The following is a 14,444-nucleotide window of genomic DNA, read 5'->3' as shown; positions in this document are numbered from 1 at the left end:
CCTGCTCTGTGCATGACAGGGGGCGGGGCCCTGCTCTGAGCCCGACCAGGGGTTGCACCTAGGGATTGGGCCTGCCCTCTGCCACCCAGGAGCAGGCCTAAGCCAGCAGGGCGTTATCTCCGGAGGGGTCCCAGACTGTGAGAGGGCACAGGCCGGGCTGAGGGACGCCCCCCTTCCCCCGAGTGCACAAATTTTTGTGCACCGGGCCTCTAGTATTTTAATAAGCAAAATAAAGTTACCAGGCTTGGGAAGTTAGCAAAATTGCACTTCTTTCTAAACATTCTACCATTCATATTGATCTGCCCTTGATTCCAATTAATGAGATTTTACTGTGTGTATTTCATTCTGTGCATTGGGTTTATTTTCTAATAAACCCCAGGAAGGAAATCTGAATTTTCAAAAAATTGCATTGCAAAAGTGTTTAATTTGTTGCACATTTAAGTAAACATTAGTTTCATGATTTTATTTAAGGTAAGATGAGTTGTGCTATTGTAATGTATTTGGAAAATCACTTTGTAACAAAAATGTAAATGATAAACACAGACTCAATACATAAAATTGACAACAATGGTGTATACATACATTTGTTCTCATTCTCATCTGCCGGCATAATACTCTGCACAATGGTGTTATAAAAGCAGAAAGTAAAACTTTAAATTTTTCTGGTCTAGGCAGTATTGATAATCAACATTGTAAAGTAGTTGATGTATTTTGATTATCACCTAAATCACATGGCTTTTAATTTTAGCATCTATATTCTTAAACTTTGAAAGGGAAGTATTTACAACCTTTGTAGATTGTAAAAGGCTTTGAGTGCTATGTTTAGACTAACTTGAGAAAAACTGGAAAGTGTTTGAAAGTGTTCTATTCTTAATATATTAAGTGATTTTTAAACAAATTGTGCTGCAATAAGATAATTTCTCATTATTTTGTTTTAATATTTCTTATTCTATTTTTAAAGCCACTTATGGAAACCCATGAAAAGTAAGCAATTCTCATCAAACTTAATTAGGCATGTTTTATGATCTTTGAAAAGATCATAAATCCTATCATTTCCTTGCTTAAGACCCTCCAGTGGCACTCCTTATAACAAAAATCCACTCTTTATCCTGCTCAATAAGGTCCTATCTGTTCTGGCCTCTGCCTGTCTCTACAATTCCAACTACTACTCAACCTCATTGACTCAATTGTAGACCTAATTTATTTACTGTCATTTCTCCATCTGCTAACCTCCTATCTATCTTAGGACTTTTACTCTTGCAGTTTCCTCTAAAGTGTTCTTTGCCTAGGTCTTTGTATGACTTATATTCTCTTTCATTCAGGTCCCTGCTTAATGTCACTTACTCAGAGTTGAGTTTTATGTAAATATCCATTTATCATTCTTATGACCTTACTCTGCTTCATATTTCCTTATAGTATTGAGCCAAGCCAGTAAGCCAGGAGAAGTGGAATGGGGAAACTGAGACAAATAGCTGAACAAACTGGCTGAGAAATTTATAGCCAGATATAGAAAGTCACCTCCTTAGAGAAAACATCTAGGCCTCAGTTTGTTTTTTCCACTCACTACCGGATGACCCTAGGCAGACCCACACAGCTCCAGGCCTAGAAAAGGAGCAAACCACCTCCCCACCCTACCCGCCTCAACTGCAATGACTTAACAACCCACTGCCCTGGCACTGACCAATCAGTAAAGAACAAGACCCGAAAGAACACACCTGGAAAACTGATGAATATTCTGCTAAAACCTTTCTGAGACCTCCCCTAGGATTCCTGCCTGCAAAAAAGAAAGAAAATCCTACCAGCCATGGGCAAACTACGGCCTGCGGCCAGATCCGGCCCATTTGAAATGAATAAAACTAAAAAAAAAAAAAAGACCGTACCCTTTTATGTAATGATGTTTACTTTGAATTTATATTAGTTCACACAAACACTCCACCCATGCTTTTGTTCCGGCCCTCCGGTCCAGTTTAAGAACCCATTGTGGCCCTCCAGTCAAAAAGTTTGCCCACCCCTGCCTAGACAAAGGACCAGCACGCGCTCTCCCTCTGGCAAGCAGCCTAAATCATTCCCTTTTCCCTCTTATTCCCCCACAGGCATGCATCTCCTAACCTAAACTCTTAGGAGTCCCCACCAAGACTTGCAACCAGGGAGCACAAGAGGCAGCAACAGCTCATCCCAAACTAATCCCCTGAACCTGTCCTCAACACCCTCTTTTCTCTGACTTCCCAGAGAGCTAAGGCAGCCCAGCCTAGTGCTAACTGTTGCTGCTTCTATGCTAGGCCCTTTCATGTTTTACTGTCCCCAGCTTTAATAAACATACGCTCATCGTCACCTGGACTTGTGTTGTGGAATTTTTCCTACACAAAGTCTAGAATCCACTCACTACCGGCCGACCCTAGGCAAACCCACACAGGGCCAGGTCCCCTGTCCGGTAACAGTATCTATTATCACTAGCTGACATTGTTTTCTATAGTTGTTTTGTATTGTTTACACTACAGCATAAATTCTGAGGTCAGAAACGCTGGTTTGTTTGGTTTTTAAACCACTGAATTGCTAGTGCCCAATATAGTACTGGGCACTCACTACCCATGATGGAAATGGATGAGTAGGCTATTATTTGGGCCATTCCTCAGTGAACTTACCCTTTACTTAGAGTATTTCTATTAGAGACATTATGCACTTAGCCAGAAATTCAACTCAAATGTTTATTTTTTAAAAAATATATTTTACTGAATTTTTACAGAGAGAAAGGGAGAGGGAGAGTTAGAAACACGGATAAGAAACATCCATCAGCTGCTGCCTGTACACCCTCACCCCAACCCCACCCCCCGCCACTGGGGATGTGCCCACAACTAAGGTACATGCCCTTGACCAGAATCGAACCCGGGACCTTTCAGTCCGCAGGCCAACGCTCTATCTACTGAGCCAACCAGCTAGGGCTCAACTCAAATATTTAAAGGTTGAGTAGAAGAGAATGAAATAGGAATCAGAAGGATGTGGTGTCAGAAGGAACAAGTGTTTTTCCTAAAGGAGTGATTGATGGTGTTATATGGCAATGAGGTTGAGATGAGCACTAAAAGATGTCCATTAAACTTAGCATCACGTAGATCAGCGGTCGCCAACCAGCCAGTGTGAGGTCCGAAAGGTTGGCGACCGCTGGTTTAAGGAAATATTTGGAGCAGCGGTCGGCAACTGGTGGTCTGTGGACCACTGATGGTCCGTGAGGTCTGAAATGTTGGCGAACGCTGATGTAGATCATTGATTTCCTTATTTACCTGGGTGTGTATTGAGTGGGGCGGCCAGACATGTGATTGAACAATCAGTGGGAGGCAGGGGAATTAAAGATTGCTAATGTAGATAATTGTAAAGTTAACTAACTGTAAAAGGGAATGGAGCAGGTAATAAATAGCTGGTGGGAATAAAGGAGGTTGTCTCTTAACTTTTTTAAGATGGAAGAGTTTTGAGTATTTAAATGTGAATGGAAAGTATTCAGTAAAGGTTTAAATAGAGACTGGGATAATGTGTAATCTAAGATCCTTGCATAGGCTGTAGGGAGATGGATCCAGAGCAAAACTGGAGGGAAAGTGGAAAAGGTGTTCAGATGCAGATAGATTTGTAAATTTGGTTTTGAGAATCTGAAAGTCTGTCTTGTAAATATTGTTTAGTTTGTGAGGTAGGCAGAAAGTGGAGTCATCTAATTTAAGCTAGAGGGAGCAGTTTGTGTGTGTGTGTGTGTGTTCCTTTTGTTTGGATTTTTTTTCACTTCTATGATTGGATGGATGGTGAAGTCACTAATATGAAAAGGATTTTTAGAAGAGGAAGCCATAAAAAGCAGTGTTTCAAAAGTCAGGGAGGAAGAAATTTTGGAGGATGGTTTGGTGAAGGTCAAAAATCTTATGTAGCCCTGGCCGGTGTGACTCAGTTGGTTGGGGCGCTGTCCATGCACCAAAAGGTGGGGAGTTTGATTTGAGATCAGGGCACAAGCCCAGGTTCCAGGTTCCATCCCATCCCATGCGGGAGGCAGCCAATCAATGTTTCTCATATTGATGTTTCTCTCTCCCTTCCTCTCTCTGAAATAAAATTTTTTTAAAAGAAAGTCTTATGTAGAGTGAGACTGATTATTTAACTGTAGAAGGAGGTAGGATTTAAGAGCAATTATTGAGATTACATTTTATCTTAATACTGAACTAGGAGAAAGACAACTTTGGATGGTGAACACAATACAATATACACATGATGTATTATAGAATTATACATTAGAAACAATCTTATTAACCAATATCATCCCAATAAATTCAATAAAACATTTTTAAAACACTGGGTTTAAGTCCTGTTTTATCCAAAAGTAACTGCAAGGTTTCTGGGTGAGCCAGTTTTTCTCTGAATATCAGTTTTTTTCACAATGTAGGAATAAAAGTAACCTCTGCTCATCTCCACGTGTTGTGAAGGTTGCTGAAGATGGTTCTGATAGCTGTGCATTGTAAATCCTTCAACTTTGTACAAATACAGTTACTGAAGTTGTTGGGAGTCAGAAATGGTATGGCAGGCATGCCCCAAATTCTGAGGCGGGAAGGGAAACAGGAACTTGTAGAAAGGGACTGCAGACTACAGGGGGAGGGCGTGCTTGAAGGCTGAAAAAACAAAACAAAAAAACAGACAAGAGGAGCTCTGCGCTTTCCTGTGGGCGCCTCTCATTATTGGTGTATTGAATCACTGACTCTTTCCTACCGGCCACAACGCTCGATATATCACTGCATCCAGGTCCCCCTTATCCTGAAACAATTTTCTCAAATTCCACCATCATCTTCATTTACTATTTTTCTCTCCCCTCACAAGAGAGCCCTTTTCTTGGTTATTTCGGGGAATTTTAACTCAAAATGTGAGGCGCGGACGGCGGGCGAGCTTGGCAATATTTGTTTGACACCCTCACCTGGGCACCCACCGTTAGGCCCTAAGGATCGGCGGCTGGCGGGGTTTCATCCCATCAGCCGGGGCGGGATGGTGCTTGCAGACGGCTAAGAGCGCCACTGAAGGCCCACCCGGCGCGTGAGGACGCGGCTCTCCGCGAGGGCAGGCTGGCCCAGAAGCACAGGGCGGCTAAGAAACGCCGACTTCCGCGGCAGGACCCCGCCGCCAGAGACGGAGGTCCCAGGGAACGCTAACCAGTAGCCAGGTGCAGTCTCTGCGCCAAATCTCGCGCCGCTGGGGGCGGGGGCGGGACGAGGAGCACGAAGTATCGCGAGATGACGGTGTTTTCCCGCGAAAGAGAAGCGCGCGTTTTTCTTTGGCCGGGATTTGTGGAGAGGACTGGGCCAGGCCGCGGCTGAGGGGTTTTTTTTTCCTAGAGGAGGGGACCTGGCCCCGGAGAGTGCGCAGCCATGCCGGCGCAGCAGCCCGCGAGCAGCGACGGTGAGTGAGGAGAACCTTCCTCTGGGCGCGGGCGGCGACGTCCCGGGAGAGGGGACCGCAGCATGGAAGCTGCAGCCCGGCTTTGGGGGAAGAGCTGACCCCGGGCAGAGGCTGAGGAGAAAACGAGGGGGAAGAAGCTGTGCGGAGTGAGTGGAGGGAGCCCGGGATTGCGCGTAATGCACGACGCGGGGGGTTTCACACTCGGGAGCCGCATTTTCTTTCCCCAGCGCCCCGACTTGTAAACGGGGGTTCAGGCAACTTGTTGACACTGAAGACGGAGGGCGTCTCTTCCCGAGCGGATGCCGGCCTCTCCGCGGGTCACCAGCGTTTCCCTCGAATGGGTCTGGGAAGGAGAGAAAGGCTCGTATAGGGAAGTTGAGTAGTTGGTCATCTTTCCAAAATCGCCACTTGGAAGCCTTCTCCCCTCCTAGGGTGCCGCGCCCCCGGCGGGGCCGCCCAGCCGGAGCCCGCGGTCATCACCCCGGCCATGCTGGAGGAGGAAGAGCAGCTGGAGGCGGCGGGGCTGGCGAGGGAGCGGCAGATGCTGGAAAAGGTAACTCGGGGTCGGCCCGGGAGCCGGCGGTGACCCGCACGTCCTCCGAGGGGGCCTGGGTCCGTGGATCAGCCGGCCTCGTCAGCTTTTAAGCGGGTCTCGCTGTCTCTCCTCCGTGTGTTTATGATGCGTATCTGTGGGGAACCTTGGCACGTGCTCCGAATGATGCTGCTGGGAGGTCGTTCCGGCCTCCAGCGTGGCCCCCTCTCTCTTGTGAGAGCCGTTCGCATTGCTGGGTTAGCGTTTTAATGTCCCCAGAGTCGATGGGGAGTGCTTTTTCAGGGCTGATGGCCACCTCAGCCAGCGGTTCTCAACCTATGGGTCGCGACCCCTTTGGCAGTCGGACGACCCTCTCACCGGGGTCGCCTAAGACCATCCTGCATATCAGACATTTACATTACGATTCATAACAGTAGCAACATTACAGTTATGAAGTAGCAACGAAAATAATGTTATGGTTGGGTTACTACATGAGGGACTGTGTTTAAAGGGCCAGAAGGTTGAGAACCACTGAAAGCGACCCGCTTGCTTGTTGGTACTTTGCGGGGGGCTACCGCTTGAGACTCTGCAGGGAAAAGTGTGGTGTGCTTTTCCCGTAAGTTATTCTCCTGGTGGTTTTCGCGTACAGAGTATCTATGTTGTCGGCGACTAAAAGAAGTTTTTAACCTCTTGAAAATTCAGTTCCGAAATACATTTCCCTCCGACAAGAAAGACCCGCCCTGCTGCTTAATTATTGCATAAGCAAGAAAAAGAGTAGCCAGCCACCAGCTGCGACCGGCCCCCTGCCAAGTTGTTTTCTCCCGATGATTTACCTGGCGCTCCCCACGGTGTGCTACCTCTATTTACATAAGACCAAGCAGGTGGTGGGGGCCACGCACTAAGGAGCTCGGATTTGAACCGTGTGTGGCTCCAGCGTTCTTGTCCTTAACCCTATCTCAATACACATTAGTATTGAACTAACTCCATGTCATTACAAAACCACTTATCCTGGGAAATGGTGGACTCCAGAGGCAAATACTCTGTGAGGTAGGTTCTGTTCTCGCCTCATTTTCGGGATGAGGAAACCGGCACTTACAGGTGACCTGGGTCCCCGCTGCCGGTAAATGGCAGACCATGCTGCACTTGCATGCCAGTAACAGGCTCCGCCTTTCTGATTATCCATAGTTGACCAGAGTCGGTTAAGGTAATATATTAACAGGTTCTAATAGAATTGGGAGCTTGATCTTGAACCAACCACCTTTCCTCATTCTCTGAATTTCCATAGTATTTTTAAAGTCACTTACTTGACTCTCACTTTGTTTATTGAGGGCACATCACTTTCGTTTTTGTAGACTCTGCTTGTGGCAATCAGTAAATTTTTTTGAATTTCTAAGTATGGTAAAAGAATATTTTGTAATTTATCACATAACACAGATAATAGATTATGTAAGTGAAATAAATATACTTATTAGGTACATTTTACAGGAGGAATCCTGGGACAAGTGTCCAAAATAGTATCAACTTCAGATGTTGTAAGAGTGATCAATCCTTCACTTTTGTATAGTATGTGTCTTCAGTTTTACAAAGATTGTTGGGTAAGGAACTATCATTTCAAGGAATACAATAAGAATGCATTCCCAGAATGCATAGTAAGAGAAAGAAACATTTTTACATTGGAAAACAAGCTGTCAAAATTTTAGTACCATGAGTATTAGCTGATGAAACTAGCAATCAAAATGATTTCTGCTTCCAGTGATATTTTTAAACTTTTGAACATTTTACAATTCAAAACTTTTTTTAGAATTGTTGTTGTTGAGAGATAAGTATAGTACAGCTAGCTCTTTTTTAAAAGCAGTTATACAATTAAAATAGCAATTTTTAATCCACTTTAAGTTCTTCCATGAATAAAGCATATAGTTCTTTTTAATCCTAATACAAGGGTATAATTTGTTAAAAGCCTTGTATTATGCTCCATTGTTATTATGTTGTTTTTTTATGTAAGTATTGAACTAGTTTGATTAATTTTTGCACTTGACATTTATAAATTATTTTCTATGTGATTTTGGAGAAAGTTATAAGAATGAGACTCTACCTACAAGTCTTTGGAGGCCAAAAACCTCACTGTAGAAGAGTAAAGATCTTTTTCCTTTCCAGAGAATACAGTATTTATGGGCATATATTTAGAAGAACATACTTACTAGAGGAAGAGCCAGCTTAAGTCTTAATGAGAAGCATTTACTTTGCTTTAGGAGATTTTAATGTTTGTAAAGAGCCTGGACAATGACTTTGACATTCATGTGCTACAGTTATTTTCTTTTGATTTTAACCTGCATTTCCTTTAGAAAGAAGCCATTGTTAGTCTAGAATACTTAAGTGTAGCAGTTAATGTGCTGATGTGGGGGAGGGAAAAGGTGAGATCTTGGGAGAGGTAAAAGGAAAATAGTTTATATTGTGTAGACTGAAATATAACTCCTCCCACCCCCCAAATTTAGGGTTGTGTTGGGAGAGACTGTGGGGTAGACAAAGGGAATTTATTGATGCCTTTGGTCTCTTGTTAGCATACACTTTCACTGTACTCGAGATTCACTCCCTGCCGGGTTCTCACCTTACTATAACATAATAAAGTTAAGTCAAGAAAAAGTAATGAGCCCTAACCAGTTTGGCTCAGTGGATAGATCGGCCTGCGGACTGAAAGGTCCCAGGTTCAATTCCGGTCAAGGGCATGTACTTTGGTTGTGGGCACATCCCCAGTAGGAGGTGTGTAGGAGGCAGCTGATCAATGTTTCTCTCTCATCGATGGTTCTAACTCTCTATCCCTCTCACTTCCCCTCTGTAAAATATCAATAAAATATATTTTTAAAAAAGTAATGATAAGATTTGCTGCAAAATTATTTTGAAATATTTAAGACTGGGTTTAAAGGTTAACCATTGGCATAGTATTCTAATTACATTAATTGTAAATTGTTCATGATGGCATCTTAAAGCTTCAATTTTATTTATTTTAATAATATTGTCTTTTTTTAAAATATATTTTATTGATTTTTTACAGAGAAGAAGGGAAAGGGATAGAGAGTTAGAAACATCGATGAGAGAGATCAGTCAGCTGCCTCCTGCACGCCCCCCCACTGGGGATGTGCCCGCAACCAGGGTACATGCCCTTGACCGGAATCAAACCGAGGACCCTTGAGTCCGCAGGCCTACGCTCTATCCACTGGGCCAAACCGGTTCGGCCTTAAAGCTTCAATTTTAAAAAATGGCTGCTAATTTATTGTGAACAGGATTTAAGCTAGCAAATATATGTAAATTAAGCCCAGAATACTTTTCACTAAATTTTTAAACAAATATATAAAGTTAAAAATTTAAGAATTCATTTTATAAAGTCCTAAGTAATTTCATCTCCCCATTTGTAAGACCCACCTCATTCATTGACTGCCTGTGGTAATCACAGTAGTATATTGGTAATAGTAAGAAAAAGGTTGTTTTAAAAGAACTGAAAATCGAGTTTGATAAGGTATTAACAGATTAACTGCATGGGTAAGATAATGGGCGATTTTAAAATATTTTTTGTGTAATGTGTTACTTTGGTTATTTTTATCCATAAGTGTCTTATTGTCATTGGTTTTGTAATAGAGAATAAATTTATTTTGAAAGAAACTCTAGAGCAGTGGTTCTCAACCTTCCTAATGCCGAGACCCTTTAATACGGTTCCTCATGTTGTGGTGACCCCCCCAACCATAATTATTTTTGTTGCTACTTCATAACTGTAATTTTGCTACTGTTATGAATTGTAATGTAAATATCTGATAATGCAGGATGTATGTTCATTGTTACAAATTGAACATAATTAAAGCATACTGATTAATCACAAAAACAATATGTAATTATATATGTGTTTTCTGATAGTCTTAGGCGGCCCCTGTGAAAGGGTCATTCGACCCCCAAAGGGGTTGCAACCCACAGGTTGAGAACCGCTGTTCTAGAGAGATCTAGGAAATGCAAAAGCCAGTATTTAATGGTGCCTGATTTATAAGGTCAAGCTTTAACCATTAAATTAAAATTAATTAAATTATGGTACCTAGGTCCATCTCACACACTCGCTCACTCTTTGTCTTAGGAGTGGAATTGATGGTTGGTTTCAATAGGTGAAGTCATATATTTGGTTTCAATAGGTGAAGTCAACTCTCAATTGTTTCACTTCAGCCCCCATAATGCTTTACTTTGAATTCAGATTATACTGGCGTGGCAAATTATGAATAGCATTTGACCTGTTCCTATTGACTAAATAGTTCTATTGAAACACAGTTATGTTCATTATTAACATACTGTACATGACTGCTCTTATGTAAAAAGGCATAATTGAGTATTTGTGGTAAAAACCATATGATACTCAAATATTTAAATATTTATGTTTTGGCCTTTCACAGAAAAAGTGTGTGGGCCACTGAACTATAGTATTTGTTGCCTTTATGTTTTCTGTCTTGTGCTGTTCTTTTAAAATATTAAACATTTATCATTGTGAATCCACTATTGTAGATGCTTTGAAATCACTCAACAAATGGTATGCAAAAGTAATATGCAATAATTTAAAAAGCAATAAAGTAGAACTTTGAAATCAGAAGTTGTACAGAGGTGAACAATAAAGTAAAAGAAAACTAAAAAGGGGAAAACTGGGGAACACAATGCTGCAGGAGGATAGAGAAAAGGCTTGAAAGAAATCAATAGATTTAACACGTTCCAATATTTGAACAACACAGTTTTACGATTCTGAAATGTTCTATTCCCTCACCAATGGCATTATTTTGTAATTCTAATGTTCTTTCGATTAAAACTGGTATATTAATTTTTTTTGATATATTTTATTGATTTTTTTACAGAGAAGAAGGGCGAGAGATAGAGAGTTAGAAACATCGATGAGAGAGAAACATTGATCAGCTGCCTCCCGCACATCCCCCACTGGGGAAGTGCCTGCAACCCAAGTACATGCCCTTGACTGGAATCGAACCTGGGACCCTTCAGTCCGCAGGCCGAAGCTCTCTCCACTGAGCCAACCGGTTTCGGCTGGTATATAAATTTTTTTATTTGATTTTTTAAACACTAAATTCCAACTAAAATTAAATACTTTCTAACTTTAATTGCAAGTATTTTTAAAGGGACCCTCAACTTAGTAAATGACAGTAACTACATGTCCAGTGTCTGAAATTTCAATATTTTGGTATCCATGCTTTCATATTACCAGATTGCCTGTTGAGCCCAAGAATCATATTTTTTCAGCTATTCTAGTTTTTGGTTTGGAAAATAAAATCTTTTTAGTAAATTATTTAATATTCTTTTAAAATTTTCATTAGTTACATGAAGTATATTAAATCTAAAGAACATTTGTTTAGCCAGTATTGTTACACCTTATGCAAAAAGTCAATGTATGACAATAATTATGGACGCTTTTCCTTTGGATAGGCTCACAAGTCCTGGGATAGAGAGTCCGTGGACATTCGGTACCGTAGACTTCAGCATTTGCTTGAAAAAAGCAATATCTACTCTAAATTTTTATTGACTAAAATGGAACAACAACAATTAGAGGTATGTATATGTGATTGATGATGACTTTTTTTTTTAATATGTTTTATTGATTTTTTACAGAGAGGAAGGGAGAGAGATAGAGAGTTGGAAACATTGATGAGAGAGAAACATCGACTAGCTGCCTCCTGCACACCTCCCACTGGGGATGTGCCCGCAACCCAGGTACATGCCCTTGACCGGAATCGAACCCGGGACCCTTCAGTCCGCAGGCCGACGCTCCATCCACTGAGCCAAACCGGTTTCGGCTTGATGATGACTTTTGACCAAAGTATAGTTTTGTGTAACTGTCAGCACAATCAAGATGAAAAAACATTTCTGTCATTTTTAAAAGTTCCCTTGTTGAGTAATCCCTATTCCTCAGTGACAGCCACCACTGATTCTGTTTTCTGTCACTATATATTAATATTCTTTCTTCTAGAATTTCATATAAATGGAGTCGTATGGTAAATATTCTTTGTGTCTTGCTTATTTAGCTCAGCATATTTTTGAGATTCACTTATGTTTACTCAGTAGGTCATTCTTTTCATTCCCGAGAAACAGTCTATTAAATGAATATACCACCATTTATTCTCTATTCACCTGCTAACTGACTTGTCCTGTCTAGTGATTTTTTTGGATATTGGAGATTGTGAATTTTGTTGTTGACTTTCTTAATTGCTTTATTGAGATATAACTGACATGGACAAAATTGCACATTCTTAAAATGAATAATTTTCTAAGTTTTGACTTACATATGTATACACCCATGAGGCCACAAGTAAGATAATTAACATAATCATCAACTGCAAAAAATTATTCCTGCCTGTCCCCCTTTGAGGTATAATTGACATATTAGTTTCCGGTGTACAGCATAATGACATACTATTTATATATTGCAAAATGAACACCACAATAAGTTTAGTTCATATCTATCACCATACATAGTTAACAAAATGTTCTTCCTTCTCATTTAATCCTCCCCCGAGGATATGTTCATTGAGCAGTTACACACCCCGAAGTTCATCGACCTGCCATACACACCCCAACTGGGGATTAACCCACAACCTGGGTATGTGCACTGATCAGGAATCGAACTCATGACCTTTTAGTGTATAAGACAGTGCTCCAACCAACTGAGCCATGGTGGCCAGGGCCAAAATTTTCTTTCCTACGAGAACTTTTGAGATTTACTCTTCTAGTAACTTATACATATACAGTACAATATTAAGTGTATTCTATTTTATAACTAGAAATTTATACCTTTTGACCTTATTCACCCATTTTCTCCTCCCCCTCAACTACCAATCTGTTCTTTATATCAATGTGGTTTTTGTTTTTTAAGATTCCACACATAAGTGAGATCATATGGATTTATCTTTCTCTGTCTGACTTGTTTCACTTAGCATACTGCCGTCAAGGTCCATCTATGGTTGTCACGAATGGCAAGGTTTTATACTTTTTCATGGCTGAATTCCTGCCCCTTTTTAATTCTCTTCCATACCTCATTTCCTATCTTCATCCCTCACTTCATCACCAGAGAGGCATTGATCTGCTTTCTGTATTTAGATTAATCTGCAATTTCTGTTGGTGATAATGGTCTTCTAGCTTTTGTGTGTCTGAAAAAGTCTTCAATTTGATTTCACTTTTGAACGATATTTTTACTGGGTAAAGAATTTTTTTCTTTGGGACTTCCTTCCCCATACAGTTCTTTAAGGTTATCACTTGACACCTCTACCCTCACACTCCTGATCCGCATTACCTGGTTCTATTCTTACTACATTTGCTAAGGGTTTTTTGTTTTGTTTTGTTTTTTTTAATATATTTTATTGATTTTTTTACAGAGACGAAGAGAGATAGATAGAGAGCCAGAAACATCGATGAGAGAGAAACATCGATCAGCTGCCTCCTGCACATCCCCCACTGGGGACATGCCCGCAACCCAGGTACATGCCCCTGACCGGAATCGAACCCGGGACCTTCCAGTCCGCAGGCCGACGTTCCATCCACTGAGCCAAACTGGTTTTGGCAGGGGTTTTTTTTGTTGTTTTTTGTTTTTTTCTTTTCCTTGCTTGTAGCCCCCTTTTAAACCTTTGTATGGTAAAATGAAACATAGAAAAACAAACCTTGAAGCCTTTTTACTTGGTTGACAGGAATATAAACTATTCCTAATCAGTAGCAGTGCAGAGGTTGTTGCAGCTGCTTCTTTCTAGTGGCTTTTCCTGGCCTTGGTATTCTTAACACTCTTACTAATCAGTGCCCAGCAAATACTTGACTGCTAATCTTCAGAGCTTTCTTTGTATGTAGCTCTTCTCTCCGTTACTTTACCCTGGGTGTGCTAGCACTCTGTCTCATCTCAGATTGCTGAGCTGTGTTTTGGTTCTCCATCCATTATTTACTCTTGGAAATTGCCTTCAGGCAGTAAACTGTCATCAGAAAACACACCTCATTTATTTCCTGTTGGTCATTGTCCACTGTCCTTTGCTGTATGTTGTTTGAAAACCATCTATACTAATAATCTATATTAATAAAAGGGTAATATGCAAATTGGCCATGATGCCCTCAGTCACGGCCAGATATGCTAATTAGTCGTGATCGGTATGCAAATTGACCATCACTCCAGCACACAAGATGGCCACCCCCGTGTGGCCACAAGATGGCCTGCAGGGGAGGGCCGTTGGGGGCACCTGGGTGTGCAGGGGAGGGCAGTTGGGGGGATCAGGCCAGCAGGGGAGGGCAGGTGGAGGCCATCAGGCCGGCAGGGGAACATTAGACGTCGATCAGGCTGGCAGGGTAGTGCTTAGGGGGTGATCAGGCAGGCAGGCAGGCGAGCAGGTGGGAGCCAGCTGTCCTGGATTGTAAAAGAGATGTCTGACTGTCCGAGGGGTCCCATATTGGAGAGGGTGCAGGCTGGGCTGAGGGATAGCGCCCCCCCCCCCCCCCCGTTTGG

The 14,444-nt window shown here is 41.8% G+C and overlaps 1 protein-coding gene across 4 annotated transcripts in view; it reads left to right on the top strand.

The window, feature by feature from the left end:
* The first annotated feature begins 5,338 nt into the window (after positions 1-5,338).
* Positions 5,339-14,444, top strand: part of HELLS (helicase, lymphoid-specific) — a 51,683-nt gene continuing 42,577 nt past the window's right edge. For 3 of the 4 annotated variants that reach the window (XM_006755079.1, XM_015557903.1, XM_015557908.1), the window contains exons 1-3: positions 5,339-5,409; positions 5,841-5,962; positions 11,396-11,518. In XM_006755079.1, coding sequence (XP_006755142.1) covers positions 5,379-5,409; positions 5,841-5,962; positions 11,396-11,518 — 276 coding nt within the window. In that variant the 5' untranslated portion in view covers positions 5,339-5,378. Of the gene's footprint in view, positions 5,410-5,840; positions 5,963-11,395; positions 11,519-14,444 lie in introns of those variants that run through there. The other variant, XM_015557912.1, reaches the window with a different exon arrangement.

The sequence above is a fragment of the Myotis davidii genome, unplaced genomic scaffold (assembly GCF_000327345.1).
Source record: "Myotis davidii unplaced genomic scaffold, ASM32734v1 scaffold271, whole genome shotgun sequence".
NCBI classification, from domain to species: domain Eukaryota; kingdom Metazoa; phylum Chordata; class Mammalia; order Chiroptera; family Vespertilionidae; genus Myotis; species Myotis davidii.
Note: the sequence above shows the minus strand (reverse complement) of the source record. Positions and strands in the feature narration are given on the sequence as shown.